The sequence below is a fragment of the Numenius arquata genome, chromosome W, assembly GCF_964106895.1.
Source record: "Numenius arquata chromosome W, bNumArq3.hap1.1, whole genome shotgun sequence".
NCBI classification, from domain to species: domain Eukaryota; kingdom Metazoa; phylum Chordata; class Aves; order Charadriiformes; family Scolopacidae; genus Numenius; species Numenius arquata.
Genome location: NC_133615.1, coordinates 18,305,833 through 18,331,329, shown reverse-complemented (window position 1 = coordinate 18,331,329; position 25,497 = coordinate 18,305,833). Strand labels below are relative to the sequence as shown.

General features: G+C 40.7%; 1 protein-coding gene across 1 annotated transcript; it reads left to right on the top strand.

Moving 5' to 3' along the window:
- The first annotated feature begins 214 nt into the window (after positions 1-214).
- LOC141476684 (soluble lamin-associated protein of 75 kDa-like) lies at positions 215-24,134 on the top strand. Its single transcript, XM_074165492.1, has 12 exons — positions 215-349; positions 1,969-2,068; positions 8,821-8,906; positions 10,285-10,456; positions 12,698-12,877; positions 14,317-14,445; positions 14,659-14,771; positions 17,051-17,105; positions 17,506-17,641; positions 19,797-19,950; positions 20,827-21,030; positions 23,580-24,134. Exons 1-12 carry the CDS (start codon positions 215-217, stop codon positions 24,132-24,134), a joined length of 2,019 nt encoding a protein of 672 aa, XP_074021593.1.
- Positions 24,135-25,497: the final 1,363 nt, after the last annotated feature.

The following is a 25,497-nucleotide window of genomic DNA, read 5'->3' as shown; positions in this document are numbered from 1 at the left end:
TCATGTATCATTTTACAGACTGAGCGTTAGTAGGCACCCTCCTAATTAAATGCCTGGAGCATTTCTCCTTTCTGGCCTGAACATAAAGATCTCTAGAGAGCAGCAGAGGGGGATGTTCAACAGTCATAGTTACGTATTTAGGAGGAATATGTGATAAACTGTGCATCATCTCTCAAACTTCCTGCAGTAATAATGTTGCTTATTTCTCAAGATGATGGCATTCCCTGTGGATATGTTGAATAGCTACAGTCATGAGGACTTGGAGAACTCTGCAGAAGACTACTTGTCTGACCTTCGGTGTGGGGATCCAAATTGTCCTGAATTGTTGTCCCTGCCAGACCACAGCAAAGTAAGAACCAGCAAATACCTTAGTTTTCTTGATATACCTCTAGATTTAAAATATTTAAAGTATCCAGTCCATAACTATTGAATTACATCATTATTTTAGCAAAGCTTTTATATTTTCAAATTTTCTGTTTGTGTGTTAAGCTCTACTTTTTATTTCATTCTGTAATTTGGTTTAAATTTGGGCATCAGTGACTATTTGCTGCTTCTAGGCAATGGATCTGCATGCATTAAGTAATTTTAAAAAACCCACCAACCTTAAAATCTCAACTGATGAGTCAAACTGTCCTAAAAACACTAACTCGCATAGTCACAAAAATCTATCATCATAACTAAAGGGTTAATGAAGGGTTACTGAAGCTAACTGGCTTTTTTGTATCTCAGTCCTTCAGTGATCTTCATGGTTGGGTTCAATTCCTGATGAGCAAGTTTCACTAATTTTAGAAGTGATTCTTTTCTTTTTATCTGAAATATTCCCTGCTGGTTTTGGGAACTCTAGTAGAGTCTGGCTGTGATACCTCATGTTTGGAGGTATTTAAAAGACGGGTAGATGTCATGCTTAGGGACGTGGTTTAGTGGTGGTTTTGGCAGTGTTAGGTTGATGGTTGGACTGGATGATCTTAAAGGTCCCTTCCAACCTAGACGATTCTATGTTTTAACCCCTTATCTCTTGAGTGATAAGTTGGTCGATGTTGGTTCTGTCTAGATGAGAGTTTCTATTAGAACTAGTACCAATAAAAGCAATGGTGTGTAACTTTAATGAAAAAATAAGTGAGCTTGGAGGATTCTCTGTGGGAACAAAAGGTCAGCGCTGAAGATTCTTTGGCAGAAGCAGTCCTGAGTACTTTCCTGCATTTCTGCAGGTGCTGTATACCTAAATATTTGTATTGACATCATTATTTGTGATGTAGCATATCATAATCTTCTTAAATTGGGTAAGCAAGTCTATTTACCACACCATCAATGCCTGTCTAGTTTTTATGCATTAATTAAATATTGAAAATGTGTGAATTTAAATATCAAAATGCATTTTCACAAAGGTCCTCAACTCCTGAAAGGTGGATTGATTTGACCCTTCTCACATTGTTCCTGAGGGAAAGTCAAGCAGATAAATTTGGAATTTCTAAAATGTGTGCAATTTAAGGGAAGAAAACCTTTTTGAATCCAACCTTCCCAGCTTGGCATGTTAGGGCTCATGTTAACAAACAGCAATTTTGCTGTGCCGGTTTGTTTCTGTGCCTGACTACCTGCTTCATTCTTCTGTCAGCTTTGACAGCTTGTGTAGCTGGGGCAGTTGAAGAGAACATGCTGCTGGCTCTTTGCACACCTTACTTCAGTTGTGCACATAAATGCAAACTGTTGACAGCAGAGAGCTGCAACAGCACAAATTGCTGTAGCTGAATTTGCCAAAGCTTGAAAGTCAGAGCTCTCTATAATGTAGTCTGTGTTTAGGAAGAAAATGTCTAAAGTAAAGGCCAAGATCTGATACTGATCTTTTACAGTTAACTGTTAAGCACTTGGTTTTCAACATTTGTCTTGCTTACTCTGCTAAATATTCTCTGTATATTTTACTAACGTTGTATTAGCAAGAGTCTATTGAAGTATTGTACATTCTTATTTCAGATTCCTATTAGCTTGTCGACTGTGGGCTTCGTTCCTCTTTATGGTGGAGAGCGGTCACACAAAGTTCTTGCTTTGTTTGCACCAGAGGACTCGCTCACAGGTTTCATTTAAAGATTCTAATCTCTGTGTGTGTTGCTGTTTCTTTTTCTGTTGCAAATACATGTAACCAGGCCCTTGCTCGTTCCATGCTAGTGTAGCTCATAACTTTGCCACTTTCGCATTTGTTGTTTGCTGCCTTCTTGTTCTCATACTATTCTTGTTGTGGATTCGCATACACAAGTGCTAAAGCATTGCTCACTAATCAGACTAGAACTGAACCCACTGAATTCAGAAGATATGTAGCAAAATAACATGGTGCTTATCTGAATCCAAGTACAACATGTGTCTCTTGATCACTTTATGTACATCTCACCTCTCCAAAAGGAATTTATTGAGCATTCATAGAATCTATTTATTTGTCCATGAATTTAGATGTTCTTCATTAGCAGTGATTGATCAGCATCAAGTGTAAATTTGTCTTTACCTTCGTGTCCTAATATAGCTCTAGCCAAGGTGACATTTCACTGTTTTTTTGGTTTCTTTTTCCTCCCTTACATGCTTTCCAGTCCTTCTCTTTCCATAAAATGCCATGTATATGACTGTGAAGTTTGCCACAAATACCTGTGGATCAAACTTTTCCTGATTGCTAATCACATGGCCATCAGCCTTTTTATATTAATCTGACTCCCTAAAACTTGCACAGTTATAAGATCAATATCCATTAAAAACCCAAAACTAAAATACATACTCTTGGAGCACAGTGACACAGTTCCTGTATGTCATGCTGTACAAAATCTGCATTTGGTTTTATTGTTCTCAGTTTTCAAACAAGTTTTGGACCAGGGAGTGTTTGTGGTAGGTTGACTTTGGCTGGCTGCCAGGTGCCCATCAGGCCACTCTATCACTCCCGCTCCTCAACTGGACAGGGGGAGAAAAATATGACAAAAGGCTTGTGGGTCAAGATAAGGACAGGGAGATCACCAATACAAGCGATCTCATTCCTGATGCCAAAATTGGAGGCAGCCTGGGCTGCAGTGATCATGCACTGGGTGGAGTTCACAGGCCTGAAGGATATGGGTCAGGGGAAGAGTAAAGTCAGGACCCTGAATTCTAGGAAAGCAAACTTCCAGCTCTTCAAGTAGTTAGTCAATAGGACCCCCTGGGAAACTGCCCTCAGGGACAAGGGAGCAGAACAGAGCTGGCAGATCTCTAAGGATGCTTTCCATAGAGTGCAAGAGCTCTTGATCCCCAGGTGTAAGCAATCAGGAAAGGAGGGCAAGAGATTGACATGGCTGAGTTGAGACCTGCTGGTCAAAGTAAAGAGCAAGAAGAAAATGCACAGGCAGTGGAAGCAGGGACAGGCATCCTGGGAAGAGTATAGGGATGCTGTCTGGTTGTGTAGGGATGGGGTCAGGAAGACCAAAGCGCAGCTGGAGCTGAACTTGGCAAGGGATGCTAAGAACAACAAGAAGGGCTTCTACAGGTATGTCAGCCAGAAAAGGAAGGTCAAAGACAGTGTACTCCCCCTGATGAGCAAGATTGGTAAACTGGTAACAACAGATGAGGAGAAGGCTGAGGTACTCAACTTTTTTTGCCTCAGTCTTCACTGGCAGCCTCTCTCTCCACACCTCTCGAGTGGATGGACTGCAAGGCAGGGACTGGGGGAGCAAAGTCCCTCCCACTGTAAGAGAAGATCAGGTTCGAGACCACCTGAGGAACCCGAACATACAGATGTCTATGGGACCTGATGAGATGCATCCCAGAGTCCTGAGGGAATTGGCTGATGTAGTTGCCAAGCCACTCTCCATGATATTTGAAAAGTCACGGCAGTCAGGTGAAGTCCCTGGTGGCTGGAAGAAGGGAAACATTGCACCCATTTTTAAAAAGGGTAGAAAGGAGGACCCTGGGAACTACTGACCTGTCATCCTCATATCTGTGCTTGGGAAGATCATGGAACAGATCCTCCTGGAAGCTCTGCTAAGGCACATGGAGGACAGGGAGGTGATTTGAGACAGCCAGCATGGCTTCACCAAGGGCAGGGCAAGTCCTGCCTGACCAACCTAGTGGCCTTCTGTGATGGAGTGACTATGTCAGTGGACAAGGGCAGAGCTATGGATGTCATCTCTCTGGGCTTCTGTAAGGCCTTTGACACGATCCCCCACAGCATCCTTCTCTCTAAATTGGAGAGAGATGGATGTGATGGGTGGACTGTTCGATGGATGAGGAATTGGTTTGGATGGTCGCATCCAGAGGGTAGTGGTCAACGGCTCAATGTCTGGATGGAGATCGGTGACAAGTGGTATCCCTCAGGGGTTGTGGAATAATTCCTAAAATATAATTTTTATTAAAAATATATAGCATTGTTCACACATTAAGGAAAGGTATAAAATCAAAACGTTTCCAGGGTGGAACACAGCGGCAGCTGGTATGCGAGGAATCCGCTACATCTATGACTTCCTGAACAATATTGCTTGCAAAAGCAACACGGAGGATGGAGTGGAGTGAAGATTCCACGGCCAAGCTCTGTGATTATACAGCAGATATGGGAACAAGATGGTTCTATGGAAGTGATAAGCGGCATATTTGCTACCCTGAGCCAACAGTCTGTCAGATTTTGATGAAATGCTGTCCTTTGTGCGAACTTTGCTCATTATAATGTCATTATAATACCAAAACACACCTCCAGCCCAAAGGCTACCCGCCTCCAAGGTGCGACCACTCCTCCTTGAGTCTGCGCCCTGAATTTTTCGTAAACTATACCTTTAAATGCGAGGCGAGAGAATTTTACACCAATCATAATAAAGGTATTAATGACTAGAGTCACTCAAACTCCACCTTGAAGGTAAAAAATAGTATAAAAATAGCCCAAGAAAGGGGGGATGCTAAGGAAGACACCATCGTAAACAAGTCAGGGAGGACCCCATCACGGACTGCCTTTGACTTCCGGGACCAGTCAATGGGCTGAGCCTTTCTTCCCCCGCATAGAGATGCCTGTGGGTAAGACTTAGACTATACCGAGTGCTTCCTCGGGGAACTTAGAAATCTCTCTAGAGGGTTACCTGTTACATCTATAGCCAGGCTGTGTTGTTTGTAACTTTGTCGCGCGCTTTGTACCATTAACAATATTTTTACTTGCACGTGCTTTGCAGACAGTGTATTTATCACCGGCAAACCATAAGAACCTTTATATCTATTGCTTTAAAATAACTGCACTGCTTAAGTAGCTAGTCGTTTTGGTTTCTCATTGAACACGACCAAACACTAAAGTGTGGCCGTGCTAGTTCATGAGCACGACTAGGCTGAAGGTGCAGTCCACTATTAGTGTATCGGAATCGTGATAGTTTAATATATTAAACGCGACTGGACTGATAGTGGTGAATTGGGCATCACTCAGAATTTTAACCTAGCCGCCCCTAGCTTCCCACCTCGGTGAGGAGTGTTAGAACGTAAGGGGGTTTATTTTCTGCCAAAACTATTTTGCCTATTAACGCAACAGGGGTCAGCATTGAGACCAGTACTGTTCAATATCTTCATCAATGACATAGTGGGATCAAGTGCACCCTCAGCAAGTTTGCAGATGATGGCAAGCTGAGTGGTGTGGTTGACACACTTGAGGGATGGAATGCCATCCAGAGGGACCTAGACAGGTTTGAGAAGAAGGCCCGTGTGAGCCTCATGAGGTTCAACAAGGCCAAGTGCAAGGTCCTACCCCTGGATCGGGGCAACCCCTGGTATCAATACAGGCTTGGGGATGAAGGGATTGAGAGCAGCCCTGCAGAGAAGGACTTGGGGGTACTGGTGGATGAAAAGCTGGGCATGAGCTGGCAATGTGTGTTCACAGCCCAGAAGGCCAACCATATCCTGGGCTGCATCAAAAGAAGCATGGCCAGCAGGTCAAGGGAGGTGATTCTGCCTCTCTGCTCTGCTCTCATGAGACCCCACCTGGAGTACTGCATCCAGCTCAGGGGCCTGCAGCACAGGAAGGACATGGACCTGCTGGAGGGGGTCCAGAGGAGGGCCACAAAGATGATCGGAGGGCTGGAGCACCTCCCCTATGAAGACAGGCTGAGAGAGTTGGGCTTGTTCAGCCTGGAGAAGAGAAGGTTCCGGGGAGACCGCCTTGCTACCTTCCAGTACTTAAAGGGGGCCTACAGGAAAGATGAGGACAAACTTTTTAGCAGGGCCTGTTGCGATTAGACAAGGGGTAATGGCTTTAAACTAAAAGAAGGTAGATTTAGATGAGATATAAGGAAGAAATATTTTACAATGAGGGTGCTGAAACACTGGGACAGGTTGCCCAGAGAGGTGGTGTTAGGTCCCGGTGGTAGGCGCGCCATTCCTGGAAACATTCGAGGTCAGGTTGGATGAGGCTCTGAGCAACCTGATCTAGTTGAAGATGTCCCTGCTCGTTGTGGGGGAGGTTGGACTAGATGACCTTTAAAGGTCCCTTCCAACCCAAACTATTTTGCGATCACTTAGTGTCCTGGTTTCAGCTTGGACAGAGTTAATTTTCTTTCTAGTGGTTATTGTGTTTCAGATTTGGTATAAAAGGAATGTCAGTAATATATATTGTTTTATCTATTGCCAGGCAATGTTTATAATTTTCAAGGACTTGTTTCAGCTTCCCATAGAAGCAGAGACAAAGCATAGACAGAACGATGGAATGGCCAATGGAATACTCTGTACCACAGAGCGCATGCTCCATATATTAAAGGGGTTAGCCGGGAGGTGGGTTCTCATGATTACTCCTTGGGTCAGTGCAAATTCACTGAGTGGTGAAAGTTACTTGTGTCATTATTATTATTATTGTTGTTGTTTTCCTTTTCTGATATTGTTCTATTGAACTGTCTTTATCTCAACCCACAAGGTTTTTTTCCTTTTCACCTTCTGTTCTCCCTCTTCTCCCTACCTTTCTTGGGGGGTAAGTGGAGGGTGAGCAAGTGGCTGTGTGATTCTAGTTGCTGGCTGGGGTTAAACCACAACAGTCAGAAATTACTATCACGGACAAAAAACAGACTCGACTTGGCAAAATTAGTTTAATTTATTATCAATCAAATCAGAGTAGGGTAATGAGCAATAAAACCAAATCTTAAAATACCTTCCCTCTACCTTTCCCTTCTTCCTGGGTTCAATTTCACTCCTGAATTCTCTACCTCTTCCCCCTGAGCAGCGCAAGGGGATGGGAAATGGGGGTTGCAGTCAGTTCATCACGTGTTGTCTCTGCCGCTCCTTCCTCCTCACTCTCTTCCTCTGCTCCAGCGTGGGGTCCCTCCCACGGGAGACAGTCCTCCACGACCTTCTCCAACGTGGGTCCTTCCCGCAGGCTGAAGTTCTTCACAAACTGCTCCAGTATGGGTCCTTTCCACGGGGTGCAGTCCTTCAGGAACAGACTGCTCCAGTGAGGGTCCCCCACAGGGTCACAAGTCCTGCCAGCAAACCTCCTCCAGCGTGGGCTCCTTTCTCCATGGGTTCACAGGTCCTGGGAGGAGCCTGCTTCAGCATGGGCTCTCCATGGGATCACAGCCTCCTTCAAGGCACATCCACCTGCTCTGGTGTGGGGTCCTCCATGGGTTGCAGGGGGGATATCTGCTCCACCATTAACCTCCATGGGCTGCAGGGGAACAGCCTGCCTCACCATGGTCTTTACCACAGGCTCCAGGGGAATCTCTGCTCCAGCATCTGGAGTACTTCCTCCTCCTCTTCCTTCACTGACCTTTGTGCCTGCATAGTTGTTTCTCCCACATATTCTCACTCCTCTCTCCTGGCTGCTGTTGCTCAGCAGTGTTTTCCCCTTCCTAAATATGTTATCACAGAGGCACTACCACCGTTGCTGATTGGCTCAGCTTTGGCCAGCAGTGGGGTCTGTCTTGGAGCCAGCTGGCACTGGCTCCATCGGACATGGGGAAGCTTCTGCATCTTCTCAAAGAACCCACCCCTGTAGCCCCCCTGCTACCAAAACCTTGTCACACAAACTGAATACAGTGTTGCATATGGGTGGTGTGGTGCGTATAGCACCACATACGTTGTGCTAAGGTAGTAAGAGCTGCATTAATATAGTGCCAACTAGAAGATGCTTAACTTGGTTACTACAGTATTATTCCTAATCATTTAGCAGCTTTAATGAATGTGTTTCTTTTTGGAATGGTGTTATGGTTTGAGAAAACCCAAAAAAATTTATTGTCATCTAGACAATTATTGTCACCTGATGACCCCTCCCCACCTGGAAAGGGGAATCAGGGAAAACAAGGAAACACAAGGGTTGAAATATAAAAAGATTTAATAGGATAAGACTAAATAATTAACAATAATACTAAAGAATCAGTATTAATCCCGATACTGATATAAGATATACAAGAATTATACTCAGCCAATTCTATCAGTAGGAAGCTGTGCACTCCCAGCAGTGGACAGCAAATGTCAGACACTGTGAGCGCAACAGCTTCAGGAGGAAGGGAAGGCCTCAGGGTTCTGGCACCGGGGCAAGGAGTTCTCTGGACCGCCGCTATCAAGGGCAGCAAACTTTTCTAATTTGTATTGAATGTGATGTTCATGGCATGAAATAATCCTGTTGGCCAGCCTGGGTCAAGTGCCCAGGCCTCATTCCTCCTCATCCCTGCACCTGGCTAGGCTGATAAACACCTTGAATCCCACAGAGCCTGGCTGGCTATAAAGTAAATATTTTCACAAATTCAGACACTAGAGTCTTCCAAAAGTGGTGTTCTCTCAAGCATTAGAAGAGAAGTTAGTCCTGTGTCACTCAACCCAGGACAAATGGTAAGAATCACTAACTTTTTATTTCTCGTTTCTTTCAAGCTGTAGCCCTGTATCTTGCTGACCAGTGGTGGTCAATTGATGACATCGTGAGAACATCTGTCTCTTCTAGAGAGGGGCTTCAGCAGGTAAAGTGCTTCAACATTCACCTAGGAATTATTCTTATCCTTCAAGATAATGGCAAATAGCCAGCGTGTCAAATGTTACATGTTTTCATTTCATTCAGAAATGAGTTAGCTGTCTCATGTCAAAAGCAAGGTCAATGGGAATAGAGGAAATAGGTACTAGGGGGAAGGGTTGTGAAGATAGTGTCTAGAGAAAGAGGGACTTTTGTATGGTAGCTTTATATCCAAGGTATTTAGTTGTTAATGATCTTAAGAAAAGTTTTTTCATTACTCTTTAGAACATAAGTCTGATTGTACTGAAATGTCTTAGTAGAGTGGTGCATTTTATCTTAGCAGTACCTACTGGTCTTATCAGGAGACTAGTAAGCTAAAAATATTGAAAGGAACCTGTTTGATAGAGGAATGTTGGAGCTGGTGGCCTGTAGTGGCAATACATGAGGTTTGGGCAAGTAAGTTGCCTGGCATCTACTTTATTGCTCATCATTGAGCTATGTTACCGTTACTGACATTTATGTAGTATGGAGTTTTTGTTTCTTCCAAAACTGGAAACCTGTATTTTTCCAGGAGTGTAATTCATATCTGGGCACTCATCGTTGATTTTTGTATTTAAATTTACTCTAGAGAATTTGGCGTGTAGCCTTGTTTTCTGTGTGCTTCATAATGGTAGGATTGTAATTCAGGGAAGCTGAATCTTTTACAGGTAGGGTAGCTGAGACTTTGGGCATGGGGAAGGGAACGTGGTTTCTCCATTATTCCTTCACAGTGGGTGGGATAGCGAACTTCAATTTCACATGTAAAAGGAACCCTGCAGAACAGAGAAAAGGATATTGAATTCCTTGTATTGTGCCACAGAAACTGTTGTAACTAGTTCTTCCACTGCATCACATGGAAGGGATTTTGCAACTGTCAGAAGTGATTGAGTGTGTCAAGTCCTGCTACCCCGCGAGGCTCATCATTTCTTCTTTGTAGGACTCCAATTACCTGCTAGCCTGGGAAATCTGAGGCTGGCATACTGCTATTGTATGTGGTGAATGTTTCTTAAATCCAAAAATGTTTTTGAGTTAAAATCAAAACATTTTCCCTTCGCTACCCCATTCCCAGCACTTCTTTCAGCTTTTACCCATTGGATTGGGAGTAACATTCAAGTCATGAAATATCCTCTGTCTATGGTAGTGCTTTATACTTAACCTATTGCTATGGCTTCAGAGCATCTCCTAGGCCTCAAACAAATCCCAGAGCTTCGTTTTGCTTTAGCACTTACAGCTCCTCTTGACTCTGTCTGCAGCTGTGTTAGCTGGCAACTTTGAAAAATAAGGTCCCTGATGTGTGAGTATCAACTAAACAGGCCACTCTTCCAAAATGTTTTTCTGTGTTTCCTTAGGTGAAGTCTGTTGGAGAGAGGGTGGTTCTCTATGTTCTGAATCGAATTATCTATCGGAAACAAGAAATAGAAAGAAATGAGGTCCCATTTCTCTGTCACGGTAGCAACGACTATGCTAAGATCATGTGGAAAAAAGGAGAGGCTATTGGGTTCTATTCTGTTAAACCTACAGGTAAAACACTTGTGTATTGTGGGATTTGAGGGGGGTAGAAGGGGGGAGATAGGGAGCTTATTTGAAGAATATTGTTTAGTAGACTCTACAAGCCTTGCAGGCCTAGTAAGTTGGTGTTTTCTTGAGTTCATAAGAAGTCAAATCTCAGTTAAGATTTCTGGCTTAAATGATGTCCTTTAGTAATCTATGAAAGTTTTTAAATTTCTAACTGTAGAAATCTGTAGAAATGAGGTATACCTGAAAGCTTTTTTTTATTTTTATTTTTTTTTTCTGTAGAATAATTGTTTACTGTTAGATTTGGGTTTTGCTTGGTTTTTGGTTTTGTTTCAGGTTGTTTTTTTTTTTACCTAGCTCCAGAATGCAGAGATCCTGTTTATCTGAAATGATTGTAGAATCAAATGTCATTATCACTTAAACATTTTATAGCATTACAACATAGAAACTTTGCTCACAGGCACAAGATTCAGCTATGCTTGGTGGTAACAAAAAGAGATTCCCTTTCCTTCCACACATGCATTCCTTCAGAGATTACAGTTTAGCTAGCAGGTTTATGTCACTAACGGTACAGATTTTTCTGTTATTTTTCTAAAATGTTATAATTTCCCTTTAGTTATTTTGGACTTAATTATGTTTTTCAGTTTTTGCTGAATAAAATTTGGTATTTGAGTAGGCTGTTTAGCATGTTGATAGCACTTTGTAGAATATCAACTTTTGGATCAAGAAGAAACAATCTGGCATTTTTGTTTTATCTCTAGAGGGGGTTAATGAATTCAGGATTAATGAGGGTACTGGAAGCTCACCGGAGATTTCCTCCATCTGACATACATACATGCCTTTGCAAACTGTTAAAAATACAGTAGTAAATGTCTGGATCACTGACCTATTCTAGTCTGGCAATCAAGATAAGAAAGCAACCAGCTAATTTGTTCTAATTGTCTTTGTTATCTTTTTGTGGATTTTTTTAAAAAGAAATGATGCATTGCATAATTTGTATAACTCTCAGTATCATTTTTTAATGTAAAAAATGTAAATTGTAATGTAAAAATTCTATTTTTAGTCTAGAATGGGAATGTTTGTTTATGTGGCACTGAAGTTTTGCTATACTCATGCTGATTTGTTATAGTTTTCATTATGTTCTCCCATTTACTTGTCCTAAGTTAGCAAACACTGAAGGCATTATCAATATTTCACCCATGTTTGATTGTGTGATGTATTCTCCAAATGAGTAGCCCATGTGGAGAAAGACAGCTCTGGATACAGATGGTTAGGAAAGTGGTGGAGCTTGACTGGTATCCCAAAGGGTACCTAAATAATGTAACCTTTCTGCCCACGTTTTCCTTGCTTGAAAAATGAAGAGAAGTATGTTCATTGGTCTCAAACGTACAAGGTTGCAAAGAAAAACTGTTGTATAGATGACTGTATGCTTCTCTTCAGCCTTGTTAGAAGAAAGGGCTATTTCTTTTAAATTCTTTTCTTTTTACATTATTCACACTGACTGGCAAAATGGGTGCCTGAAAATGGATTGGATAGTTGACATGCTATCTTAATGCCATTATACAGCATCACTTTGTCACCACTGAGTCCATAGTTACCCTTTGAATCCTCTGATGCTGAAGTACATATGTGTTGTGACAGTCTGTTTCATCTTCATTTAATATGGATATTATGGATATTAATATGGATAATATATTATTTATGGGAGAATTTCAGTGTAAAGCATCCTAGGATATTTTTTTTGTGGTTTCGTTTAAAAAATTGGAATTATTGTTTCAGTCCTTAAACAAGAGCTGAATTGTAGTCTTCATATTTGTCCTGAGGAGTTATATAATCTACATAAAAGTGCAATTCAATAATTTTATTATCTCTTTCCTCCTCCCTCTTTCAGCTTCATTTTTAGTATGGTTTTTCTATGGAATTGTATAGTGAGATTTCAAAGTGAGCCTTTCCTCTATCTCTGCTATTCTTTTCTGGTACTACTGGACTGCTTTAGCAGACTGTCTAACATGTTAATCTATGATATATCTTGGCAACATTATGAAGCCTGCCCAAAGAGCCGATAAATGTCTGATAGCAATTATTTATTTTTATAACTTTAATATAACGTTATATATTTATATGACATTACATAGTTTGATATAATTTTTATAAATTATAAATGTTTTTATTTGAATATGCTAAAATTCATGCGGCAACATGTCAGTGCTGAAGTACTGATGGATTCCCCCTTCCCTATTATTTCAGGAAGCATTTGTAGCTCTTATCTTACTCAGAGTTATCAGCTGCCAGTACTAGACACAATGTTTGTAAGAAAGAAACATCGTGGGAAAGACTTTGGGCTAATCATGTTGGAAGACTTTGTGGATTCCTTTACAGAAGACACTCTTGGCCTACGATACCCACTGTCATCCTTCATCTACATAGGCAAGCTTTTTGTTTTATTCTTCTGATCTTCTTTGTGCTTTCTTTACATGTTCAAATGAGTGCTGTTGTTCAAGCTCCATGTTTTTGTGGCTGCATCCTCAGTTTTTGTATTAAATGTCCTACTCTTCAGTGAAGGTTAAAAATCCTGATTTGTTGAAGATGAAGAAGTATTTCTTGATTAGATTTTAATCCTCTGTGTGAGGTTAGATTATTGGATCTCTGTTGGCTTTCTGCTACTGTGCAGTTTACTGCTATATTCCCCCCCCGGCCTCCAGAGTGGGCTGAGGTGTTTTTGTGTATAATCTCCTAACGTATATCTTCTTTGTAGCACCTTTTTCTTGCTCAGTCCTAAGCCTCACAAGGTTGTTTAATTCATACTTTCTCAGAACTTCTGGTCAAGTGGACATACTAGGCTATGTTTTAACTTGGGTATAAGAAAGCACAGTTCTAATGTACAAGGAAAGCACTTATGGTTCTTCTATTAACAACCCAAGAGGGTTATGTCAGCTAGGAAATGACACACATTTTGGAAACGATGTTGCTTGGGACTGTGTTCAGGCAAGAAGTGTTTCCTTTGTCCACTTTCTTAAGGCCTGCTCTTGGGCCATCTGTCAGGCTTCCTTCTATTAACATTTTCATCTGGCCTTCTTACTTAGGCACTGGAAATTTTCCAAGTACCACTGTCTGATGTTGGATCTGTCTAGACCTGGTTTGTTAGGCTTCAACCAGCACACTGTCTTGAGCAGAATTTAATGACTAATCCATTTCCCTGGCTAAGGAATGATGCGGCAGGGATCTTGTCCAATGAGATTATGCATCAGTAGTGAATCAGGTGAAAAACGGTAGTTTTCCTGGTAGCTACTACAGAATAATGTCAAAACATTTCTCTCTACCTGGATGTTTAGTATGTGTATTGAGAGGAAAGAAGTGGAGGGACAGTAAAGAAAATATTTCAAAAGCAAGTGGATGATAAACCATGCAATGGCCACATGTTCGTGTTTCCAAAGAGTGCTTTTCACAAGTGCCTATAATAACATGGGGTGACAAAAATCGCTTGACTACATCCTCTGTTGAAGAGCCCTTCCATTCTGGTTGGGTCTTGTGATTGGCAGGGACAGTGACCAGTGAAGCTGTAAATCTCCAAAGTGGGTGCTTAGAGAAGAAGAAAAAGAAAATCCCATCTATCTTTGTTTGCATTTTAAGATAATAATGGAAAGTGCGTAAACCTGAAGAAAGGATTTATTGAGAAGGATTACTAGGTAGGGTAAAGCAATATTATGTTTATTTCAGACTGGACTGTTTTGTTGAACAGTTCTTTCTGTGGTGGTTTATGTGTATTATAGAAGATTACAAATGACTGATTTCAGATAAACTTTAAAAACTGAGGTACAGATGAGTATATAGTGTATATAGTAGTGTTTTTTCTTATGTTTATTCAGCTTGTAAGCGCTATTTTGAGAAGTACCCTGGGGATCATGACCTTTTGTGGGAAGTGGAGGGAGCAGGACATTGGTTCCAGAGAACACCTATTACCGCTGTATTGCAAAGGAAAAAGCTCAAAATTGCAGGTATGGATGCTTTGTTTTGTTTTCTGACACTTGTACAAAGTTGTACTGCAGAGTGCTTGTTCAACAGTGACTTCTGTGAACATTGCCCATGGAAACTAGCAGAAAGATTTTTATTTGTCCTGAGATCAGTGAGATCATAATTGGAATGGTTAATTGTTATATAAAGGTACTATAGTTTTCCTTTTTTCTGTTTCCTATTTTAAATCTTAACAGCAGAGGCCTCTCAGAAAGAAAATACAAGTTTCCAAGCAGAGGATTATTTTCGACAGTCTGCAGCAGAATCTGAAGCAAGTGGACAAAAGACTGAGTTAGAAACACAGCTAAGTGTAGGTACACAGGCTACTTTCCATATATTAAAAAGGCTTGAGAGCTTTTAAGAGTTTTCTATAATCATATACCATATCTTGTCCTATTCTTCTGACTTTAATTACCGGTTCTTTATATTCAGTAAATATTTTTAATTTCTACAAATAGTGTTTCTGAAATCAAAAAATGTAGGTTTTCAGCAGATTAGTATGTTTGATCAACTTTGTTATGCTTGATTGATATTTCTATTTCAAATTCTCAAAGAACAGTCCTGGGTTACACAGAGAGCTTGTACTTTTCTTATCTCTTCACTTTGTCTAAGCGGCAGCCAGTCTAACAGAACCCATGGTTCTTTGATTGGTATTTTGATTGCTTTGTTACTAAAAAAAACATAAAATATAAGAAATGCTTTTTGTCCATCTCATTATAATTGAATTGGCTCAAGTCTGCACTATATATGAAAGACAAATGCTTTTGTTACTTTTTGGGTGGTGGTTATGCTTCCTATTGATGTAACACTGATGACTAAGCTGGGGTTAAAAAATAAACTTTTTTTTGGAGAGGGGTTGTGTGTGTCCTATCAATGTAGAGGGGTCTGTCACACCTGTCAGGTTCTAGTAATTTGAGCTGTTTGCTAGAAGCTTAGAGAAGGAGAGTATTTCAACTGGCTCTGAGATTAAACTGTCTAAAAAGGCTGTTGAACAGTAGAGTCATTGTAAGAGTGGAGAGAATGAGGAAAAGTGTTTATAGAAGTGCACATTCACATCACAGTTCAGTACAATGAAAAGTGTTTAGTTTGTATTCAGTTATACATTGACCATATAGGACTGCAGCTTTCTTTGTATGTATTTGAAATCTCAACCAGATTTCAGCTACATGTGGATATGTGGTCATGAATATATTTGTGTCTTAGAATACTATGAAGCTGTTCCTCTATCTCATTTGTGTTCTGAGGCCACACAGAATGTGCTTGAGAAAAACTTGTAGCTCCAAATACAGTGAGGATGGATTTGTGTGCTTCAGGACTGTCTGTAGTATTGACATGACCATGTTTTCATAAAAGTAAAAGCTTTAATTAAAAATAGGAAATAATGGTTGAATCAGTGCTCTCAGCTCTTCATATCTAAACTTTAGATTTGAAATGTAAATCAAATGTCCCTTTTCCCAGTTGAGAAAATTAGCATTTCCCAAAGCAAAACTGACAGCAAAGTAGTGATGTTCTTAGTCTCTAAATGATCAGAAGTCTCTAAATGATTCCAGAAGAGGGAGATGGTAGATACCGAAGTGCTCCAACTCCTCATATCTTGGTAGAATTGCTGGCAGCTCTCTTCTTGGCACCTGCACTATCTGTAATGAGTTCTGCAATGCTTTGAAAATTGTTGGATCACTAAACAAAACAAAACACCTCACCTTCCCCCAAACCAGAAAAAAAACATTCCCCAAATTACATTTTCACCTTTCAATTGGTGCTCCCTGTTTTTGTGTGCTTTGATGCTATAATGAATTATCATTAGCCTACAAATTCTTATGTATTTAAAGCTTACTTGAAACTATTTCAGGCACCAGAATGTAGATATGGCCACTTGTTTCTGGCCTTCTTGGGTAGTACTGGAAGTGAAGCTGAAAAGGTGGTAGAACACCTGGATGCTGGTTATTGCTGGTTCTAGATTACTTACCAGCAGCTAAGAAAGAGTGATGTGCATATTTTTATTTTAATGTGTATAGCTTGTACCCTCTTCAGAGTATCAAGTGCTTGACCACTGAGTCCTCAGCTAACTTGCAGAAAAAATGGAAATAATGTGGTGGTAGGGAAGAACAAGAGGCAAAAGAGCTCTAGGGAGAGGGAGCTCTGATGTAAGCAGCCTCTTGTGCTGACTGTGCATATAACCTGCATTACTGCTGAATCTTGTCAACTGCTGTAGTGCAGTCCCTTGGGCTTATACAAAAATGAAAAAAGGGGGGGGGGGAAAGGACTTCTAGTAAATGCTGGACACCTGTTATAAACTGAATGGTTAGGAAAAAACTTGGTAGTGTTGTTGATAAAGTCAGGTTACTTTCAAGTCTTATAGTCTATGTTGAGGCCAGAAGTAAAATGCAGAAAAAATATTCATGCTTGTAGTAAAGATGATAAAAGAAATCTCTCCTCTTCTTAAATTAAGAATGGTTATAGCTGCTCTTCCATAGGATCATTACTATGAATTAGTGTTTTAGAAAGATGCAACTACAGGTAGGGAGATGAAGGTATTTCAATCAATTCAGAAGTTTTTGGAATAACATTAGCCTTGCTTTTGCTTCACAGACTGAATCTCAAAAAGGTAAAGAATCAATAGATGTCCATGCAAGCACATCTGAAGGTAAAAATAACCTTTATTATCAGTATTGTGATTACTGTGGATTAGTAGACTAGCAGGCTCTTTTACTGCTTTCAAGTTTAGCGTATTCATCTGCAAAGTGTATAAAAAAACCAAAACCAACCAAACAAAAAACCAAAAAAAAACCCCAAACAAACCAAAATGGAGCCTTTCTCTAAAGTGCTGAGGCTCAACTCATAAACATTTTGAGGTCTTTGAATAACATTGTTATGAGTCTTGGTAATGAGACTATGCATGTATATTCAGAAAATAAGTACCACAGTGAAATGTTTTACTTGCACTCAGTCACTTTAATGAAACTTGAGGGGGGGAGGGGGGGGAATATGTGCAGATCTTACGGGCTGCGTTTGTTCACTTGTGTTTATTTTGTTTTTTTCCTAAGACCCTGACATAACTCCCGTTTCTATTTGGACACGCAGCAGTCATTTAAAACATCCCAGGATAGGAAAAAATAGCCAGGAATCTGAACCTGAAACTTCCCAAGGAAATGAGGAAAATGTTCATGTGTCAGAAAGCAGGTAAAGGAGCCTGTATTTCATTGATTGGGCAGTCACAAACTGTCTCCCAGTTTGCTAATTGGTATTTATTCTCCTTTTTTCCTACTCTGAGTGCTTGATTTTAAAATTATTGAAAATAAAGCCTGGTGTGAGAGAGGAAATTGAGACATCACCTGAAGAGTGATTGCACCAAAATGTCTGGTGTCTTTGAAAGCTCAGTAGATATTGGAAATAACAATAAGAAAACAGTGAGGACTGAGGGTGTGTGTATAAGGGGATGTGTTGTGTTATAACTGGGTCTGCATTAAGGTAAAACCATCTGTATTCATACAGCATAGTTTCTTGCAATAATATAACTGGACATGTATCCACAAATACTATGTGTGATATTTTGGAGAGAGGTCCCTTCCTGACCTCTTGTTATGGTGGCATATTGCAGTAGAATAAAGCATGACTGTTTCGTTTGGGAGGTGGTTACTGCTTGTCACTTAATAACAAAAGAGTTACAGGGAGCCACCTGTCTTCAAAGTAAAACCTTTTGTTTAGACAAATTCTGATTTAAAACCATTGTATCCAAACTTACATCCTTTAAAAATAAAAAAAAGTTGTCTCCGGTTTAAAGAATGTTATCCTGTCAAGTGGGGATGTTAAGAATTGTACCACTTGTGTTCTATAACAGTTCATACAGGACAGTGTCTGAAGTACTAATTTGCACTGGCTTCCATCCAGAAAGCAGAGCTGTGCCTATTGAAAATAAATAAATAGCTCTTTCCTCCCCCTTCCTGTTTGTGAGTATATGTATACTCACAGACATGTAGGGCTTCTCTCTCTGTGTCTCATTCTCTTAAACAAATAAACAAACCCAAAATAATCCTCTCCCCAACAAACAAACCCTCTTTTTGGGAACTGAAGATGACATGATTATTTTCTAGGAAATCCCTCAAACTTGTTCTATTAGCTTTCTTTAAACAGATAAAGCTAGTTTTTGTGGGGGCTTTTTGTTTGTTGGGGTCTTTTTTTTCCTGTTCCCCCCCCATCCCCCTTGTGAGGCTGAGTTCTTCAGCTAGCTACAGCCTAATTTTTGTGTTTAAATTGCTCTGTGGAACTACAGAGATACAGAATTGCTGCCCTGCACTGTCAGTGTGCTGCCCTAAGATGGTTCAGAACAGGCCAAATGGCATGGTTTGACTCTGCCACAAGTTGAGTTGTTCTTTGTTGTTACTACTAATCGGCTAGTTGGTATGTGAGAGGACTAGCCTGTTCTTGAACATGAGTATTTTGGGCCTTGCAAGGTGGGGTCAACAAGGTGCCACTTCTCCTCTGAACAAGATGTGTAAATGGCGCTCATGAGCAGAGCTACAGTGAATCCTGATGGCAACAGGACAGAATATCAGCTTGGTTCTTCCCTTCCATGCACATTAGCAAATGCAGCAGGGTCTTCTGTTTGGGACTTTCTCCTCTGGAGTGCCTTCATCTCAAGACTGGCACCTGGGATAAAACCCTCCAATACTGCCTTTATTATGAGACTGTGAAGCAGCCTCCTGCAAATCTATTGTGTGTACTTTTTTCTTTGCTTGTATATACTTCTTCCAGTACATCTAAGTTTTATCATCTCAAAAATGAGAACTGAATGTTTGGTGTTACTACCTATCACGTGCATCAGAGCTTCATCTCTAGCTGATTGAATCTTCTTCACCCTTGATGTGTTTATCACCTTGAATTCTTTTCCAGTCATGGTCTTTGTAATGTATGTATGTTCAATGACTATACAAGCATATTTGCTTATATAGCTCCGTAATTTTAAGCTGTTTCTTCAGTGAGGCTGGGAGAAGTTGCTTCCTTTCTCACCCCTTTGTTGCTTCCAAATACGTAATTGATTACTGCTTTCTAAATTTAAAATAAACACATTTCTGACTCTTACTTGCATAAAATAAAAGTGAGATAGATGTCTTCATTTTATAATTCTCACAGCAATTTTGTTTAGTTAATGTATTTTTACTAATTAGGAGTTAGCTGTTTTTAGATGTATTTCGTTTTCTGGATTCATATTTCCTATGGCAAGTATGTGATATAGCAGTTTAAAATTGGTCATGAAAGAATTTCCCTGCTGCTGAGATCACAAAAATTATGTATTAATCTAAAAGACTTAAAGGATATATCTTAATACCTGCTGCAGGCTGGAACTTTGTGCCCACACGTTTGAAAGCTCTGAAGACTTAGTAGAAGAACCTGAGGAGAATGATGAGGAAATGATTGTTGAAAATGAGGACCAATCTGTATCAGAAATGGAGTTACGTGCATCACCCCCTGAGAAACGGAGTGAGAACGAGGTGAGCTGTATGTGATAGCGATAGCAGATAAGATTGGAATACTAGTTTGTTAAGTATGGTCCTTGCTGCCTTGATCCATGTGACTATCAACTCTTTGATTTTTTTTGTATCAATGCTTTGTTGAGAAGCTAAAGCTAGTATAGTATAGAATTAGTATCAGGGAATATTCCTTTACTTATTTTGAATGATAGAGTTCATAGGATATTCAGCAAGGTGAATTTCTAGCTTGTCTATCAACCTAACTTTCTTAATTGATTTGTCCTACTCAAATATTGTGCAGAACTGAAGTAGGGTTAAGTAGGGTCCAGTATCTCTAACTTAAAAAAAAAAAAAAAGAAAAATAATTATTTGAAGAAGCTAATAGCTGGTATGCTTCAGTGACTACTGTTGACTCTTTATTTCTCCCCATAAAGCTTGCCTGCTTTGATTTTTAAATCCAACTTTTATCTACAAATACTTGTTACCAGCTTGAATTAAAATCTGGGAGTACCCTCTGTGCCTAGCGATACCTCCAGGGTTTTATGTTCTTACTGATTGGTGAGAAAGTAGATCTTACGCTATGTTTGGTTTGTTAATGTATGGCTTCAAGGAAGGACTGCAGCGTGTATGCTTGAGATGCATAAAAACTACTCGGCTTGGCTCCTAACAGTGTAAGCCATGGTCAGAAACTTAGTGCAGGTGACAACATGTGATGGTTAATATGATGGTTAAGTAGTTGGATAGCTACTCTATGCTAAGCTATACCTTCTTAGTAATTTCTAGGTACCTAAGATAGCTGCTTCTCAGATTAAGCTGCAATTTTAGATCACAGACATACCCACTAGTGTTTGGGAACAATGGTTGGGCATAATCTTGACTTAGAAATGTGATTTTTAGGAAACTCCATCTGAACCTCTTAATGGTGAGGGAATAGAAGAAATTGGTAAGACCTCACTTATGACTGAAGAGGAAACAGCAAATGAAGTTCTAGGTGGCGAATCAAAATTGCAGTCTGAGAGTCAAGGAGAAGAACCTTTAACGTTGTTTATTCCATTGATCCTTGAGTCTCCAGCAAAACCTTCAGAAGACACTGTATCAGAGGTGAGAGAAATGAAACAAAATGTTAAGTTGTCTTTCCTTCAGAGTTTACATACCTTGCTGTTTTTCTTTAATTAAGTAACAGATCGAAAGTAGCCCCTACCATCTGTCCTGGTTTGAAATAGAACAGAACCAATTTTCTTTTCAGTAATTTTACTTTTCAGTTAAGACTCTTCTAACTAACTGAACACTCGGAAATTAACAACATATTTTTCAAACAGTGTCTGCTTCTAGCAGATAAGGTCTGATATTTATAGTTAAGACCAAGGAATGGTATAAGCAAGAGCCTCTCTGCATATTTATTCCCATAACAACCAAGGTCAACTAACTTTGTTGTGTGCCATGTTGGAGGGTCGGAAGCAGAAGAGTATAGAGTGGTTGCAGCTGTGGGGAGGAGTGAACAGGACAGGTGACCCAAAACTGACCAACACGGTATTCCATCCCATCTGCATCATGTTCAAAGGAGTCAGTCTCTTTCTTCAGCGGCCAGAGTCCGAGAATTCTGTCTGCCTTTGATCCCAATCCATGTGTTCCTTGAATCCATTTCCAGAATCCAGTTCCCATCTGTCACCGAGTCCAGTCTGGGACTTCCCCAGTGCCTGCTGGTGACATGATCGTCATCCTGGGAGCTTGATATTGGTTTTGTATATATTTCATTATTTTCTTGTTGATATTATTATCTTTTCTTTTTATTATTAATCTTTCATTAAAGTAGTTTTAGTTTTCGTTTCAACCCATAAGTCTCTCTCCTTTATTCTCTCTCCCTTCTCTTGGGAAGGGAGAGAGGTTAAGAGAGCATCTGTCATTTGTTTAGTGGCCAGCCCAGCCTAAACCATGACACCATCGTATGAAATTCTTGGGAGAAGCAATTACTAGGGCAGATGATGTAAATCCATAAACAGAATATACTAATATTTCTGGTTTAATATGCAGAAGTGGGGCATATAAGTATGTGATACCAAAAAGAAAGATACATTGCTCCAGTTTGCCTTGGCAGTAATGAAACAGCTGTTTCTCACTAAAATATTAGTTGGATATGTGTGAAAAGCCACATCCTTACTTTGTCTAGTAATTCTGCCCTGGTGAAGTGTACAAGCAATTAATTAATGGTAAAATACCCTTCTAGAACACAGATTTTACTGGGTTTTGTTTATAGTGCAAAAGCAGATTGCTATATGCTAGCAAAATGATAATTGTATCTGTCTAAAATAAAACACCTTTATCTTTTTTCCCTGGGATTAATTTCAGAATGTTTTTACTGTACAGAATCACAGAATGGTAGGGGTTGGAAGGGACCTTTGGAGATCATCTAGTCCAACCCTCCTGCCAAAGCAGGTTCACCTAGAGCAGGTTCAACAGGAATGCATCCAGGCAGGTTTTGAATATCTCCAGAGAAGGAGACTCCACACCCTCTCTGGGCAGCCTGTTCCAGTGCTCTGTCACCCTCAAAGTAAAGAAGTTTTTCCGCATGTTTAGATGGAACTTCCAGTGTTCCAGCTTGTGTCCGTTGCCCCTTGTCCTGTCACCAGGCACCACTGAGAAGAGCCTGACCCCATCCTCTTGACACCTGCCCTTTAGATATTTATAAGCACTGATGAAGTCCCCTCTCAGTCTTCTCTTCTCCAGGCTAAACAGACCCAGGCCTCTCAGCCTTTCCTCATAAGAGAGGTGCTCCAGTCCCTCGATCATCTTCCTAGCCCTCCGCTGGACTCTCTCCAGTAGTTTCCTGTCCTTCTTGAAGTGGGGAGCCCAGAACTGGACACAGTACTCCAGATGTGGCCTCCCCAGGGCAGAGTAGAGGGGGAGGATGACCTCCCTTGACCTGCTGGCCACACTCTTTATAATGCACCCCAGGAGACTAGTGATCTTGGCCACAAGGGCACATTGCTGCCTCATGGTCAACTTCTTGTCTGCCAGGATTCCCAGGTCCCTCTCTGCAGAGCTGCTTTCCAGCAGGTCAGCCCCTAACCTGTACTGGTATATGGGATTATTCCTCCCTACACTTGCCTTTATTGAATTTCATCAGGTTCCTCTCTGCCCAACTCTCCAGCCTGTCCAGGTCTCACTGTATGGCAGCACAGCCTTCTGGTGTGTCAGCCACCCCTCCCAGTTTTGTGTCATCAGCAAACTTGCCGAGGGTCCACTCTGTCCCCTCATCCAGGTCATTGATGAATATATTGAAGAGGACTGGACCCAGTACTGACCCCTGGGGAACGCTGCTAGTTAGAGGCTTCCAACTGGACTCTGCACCGCTGATCACAACCCTCTGAGCTCTGCCATTCAGCCAGTTCTCAGTCCACTTCACTGTCCAACGATCCATTGAATAATTTGAATTTGAAAATAGGAGAGCAACTCTGGATATCAAATGCAGTTCACAAAACAGTCTTGTGCAAAAAGGAGGAGAGGACTTGTTTGTCGACTGTGCATGTAGTCATGCTGAATGCCAAAATAGCCTCTGAGGTTGCTAGCTAGGGGCAGTAGTTGTTCAGCCTCTTGTATCTTCAATTAATTGTCCCTTTGATTGTTTTGGCACTCTTCCCCTCCCCCTGCAGGTTTTAAATGCAAATGATTCACAAGTGCTGACTGAAGAAAGCACATCAGTAGAGAAGGAGGGCACTGAAGAACACCACCAAGAATCTGAAAAGAAGTTGTCATCCACTGAAAACGCAGCTGCTTCAGCACCCAAGGAAGAACTCTCTGACAATGGCCTGCCCAACTCCATGGTAATTGAAGCAGCAGCAGAATCCATTTCTGGTAACGTATTGCCCAAAATAGCTTCCTCGGTGGAAGATCAAAACGAGGAAGCAGGGCACAGCTCACAGGAGGCCCCTGTTACTTTGAGTCAGAGCTCTTTGATAGTGGTTGAACTCGAGGGTGTTTCTTTTCAGCAGCCTTCTGGGCAGGAAGTACAGAAGAACCAGTTGGAAGGACACTTGGCAGAGTCTGCTGAGCAGACGGATCAGTACACGCAGACAGTGGCAGAGCGGGCTGCTGACAGCAGCTCTGAGGAAGCAGAAATTGAGGTACCTATTGTAGATCGGAGAAACTTGCGAAGAAAGGCCAAAGGTTACAAAGGTCCACCCAAGAAAAAAGGAAAGCCAGCTTAAAAATGAAATATTGATTGTTAATTAATCTATTTGTAAGGAAGTTATTATTTTATGTAAAACACTAGGGTATAACTAAACCATATGGGACACGGGACACACTTAAAATACTGGGTTGGGCTTCCTTTTGGGATTTATCACCTTTCTTCATTATTTTTTTTTTCTTCTTGAATTTTTAACCACTAGACATTGAGCTTCATCAGAGTATGAAAGTAAACAGCCAGTCTCCTCCTTTTATAAAGGATACATGCTGAATAAATACACTTTTGCTAGCAAAGGGAACAGTTTGTATATTTGAGGTGTCAGTCTTAGAAGAAAAATGAAGTGTGAAATCCTGGTGCTACTAAGATCCCTTAAATTACCATAGACTTCCACGAGGCCAGACATCACTCTAGCATTTGTTTAATAATCTTGTGTTCTCTACTCTGGGGAGAAGCAGAACAAGAAAAATCCCTCCTTGCTGCTTGTTCCCTCCCCATAGACTTTCTCAGATGAGATTAAAAGAATGTAAGACTCTGTAATTCTAGGTCTCAAAATATATAAGAAGGTATAACTCGGATCAAAACAACATAAGCAGCATCTGTGTTTCACAAGAATCAGACTGGAGAGAATTGACTCCAGTTCTGATTCCCATTACTATTTGCTAATCACTTGAATCAGCTGAGTCAGCAGAAACACCATCAATGCAGTATCTACCATAGTGCACTCTGATAATTAAGTTCTTTATGTGAAGATTAAGAAATGTCTACACAGTACTGCAGCTTCCAAAGCAAGCATCTTGCTAAGTGTAAGTTTTCCCAGAATGTATGGAGTGTGGACTCCAGTACACGTATGGAATTGTTTGAACTGCCTTCCTAACTAATTGCATGTGTTTAGTGGATACTTGATTACTTGTTACATTACAGGAAAAGGATATGACAACTTTTGATCTAGTTCTGGTCTGAATGGAAGTGGTGCTTTGTGTTTTCAAATACTCAGCTGGTGGTGTGGGGTAACTATTAAAATGTTGTATCTGCCAGGTGTATGACCCTGTGAGCTCTGGCCTTTCAGGTGGTTGAGACATTCATTAGTGTGAATATTAGTGGGTGATTCAGCAAATACTTGTTTGCTAAACTTCTATGCCTTTAGGAGTTAGCAGGTGATTGCTGCAAATACTTGTGATTCCTATTTTAATTTTCTAACTTGGGTGTAATTCCTGGAATAGTAGCTTCCAAGTTCATAGCTTTTCTTAAAAGCAGCCACCAAACTTTGCTGTATGCGAACAGAAATAAACAGGCTCTTCATGCATGTTTCCCTTCAGGCATTCTCCTGGCAAACCATATATTGTATGTATGACAAAGTAAGTTAAATAAGTTACTCTTTAGTT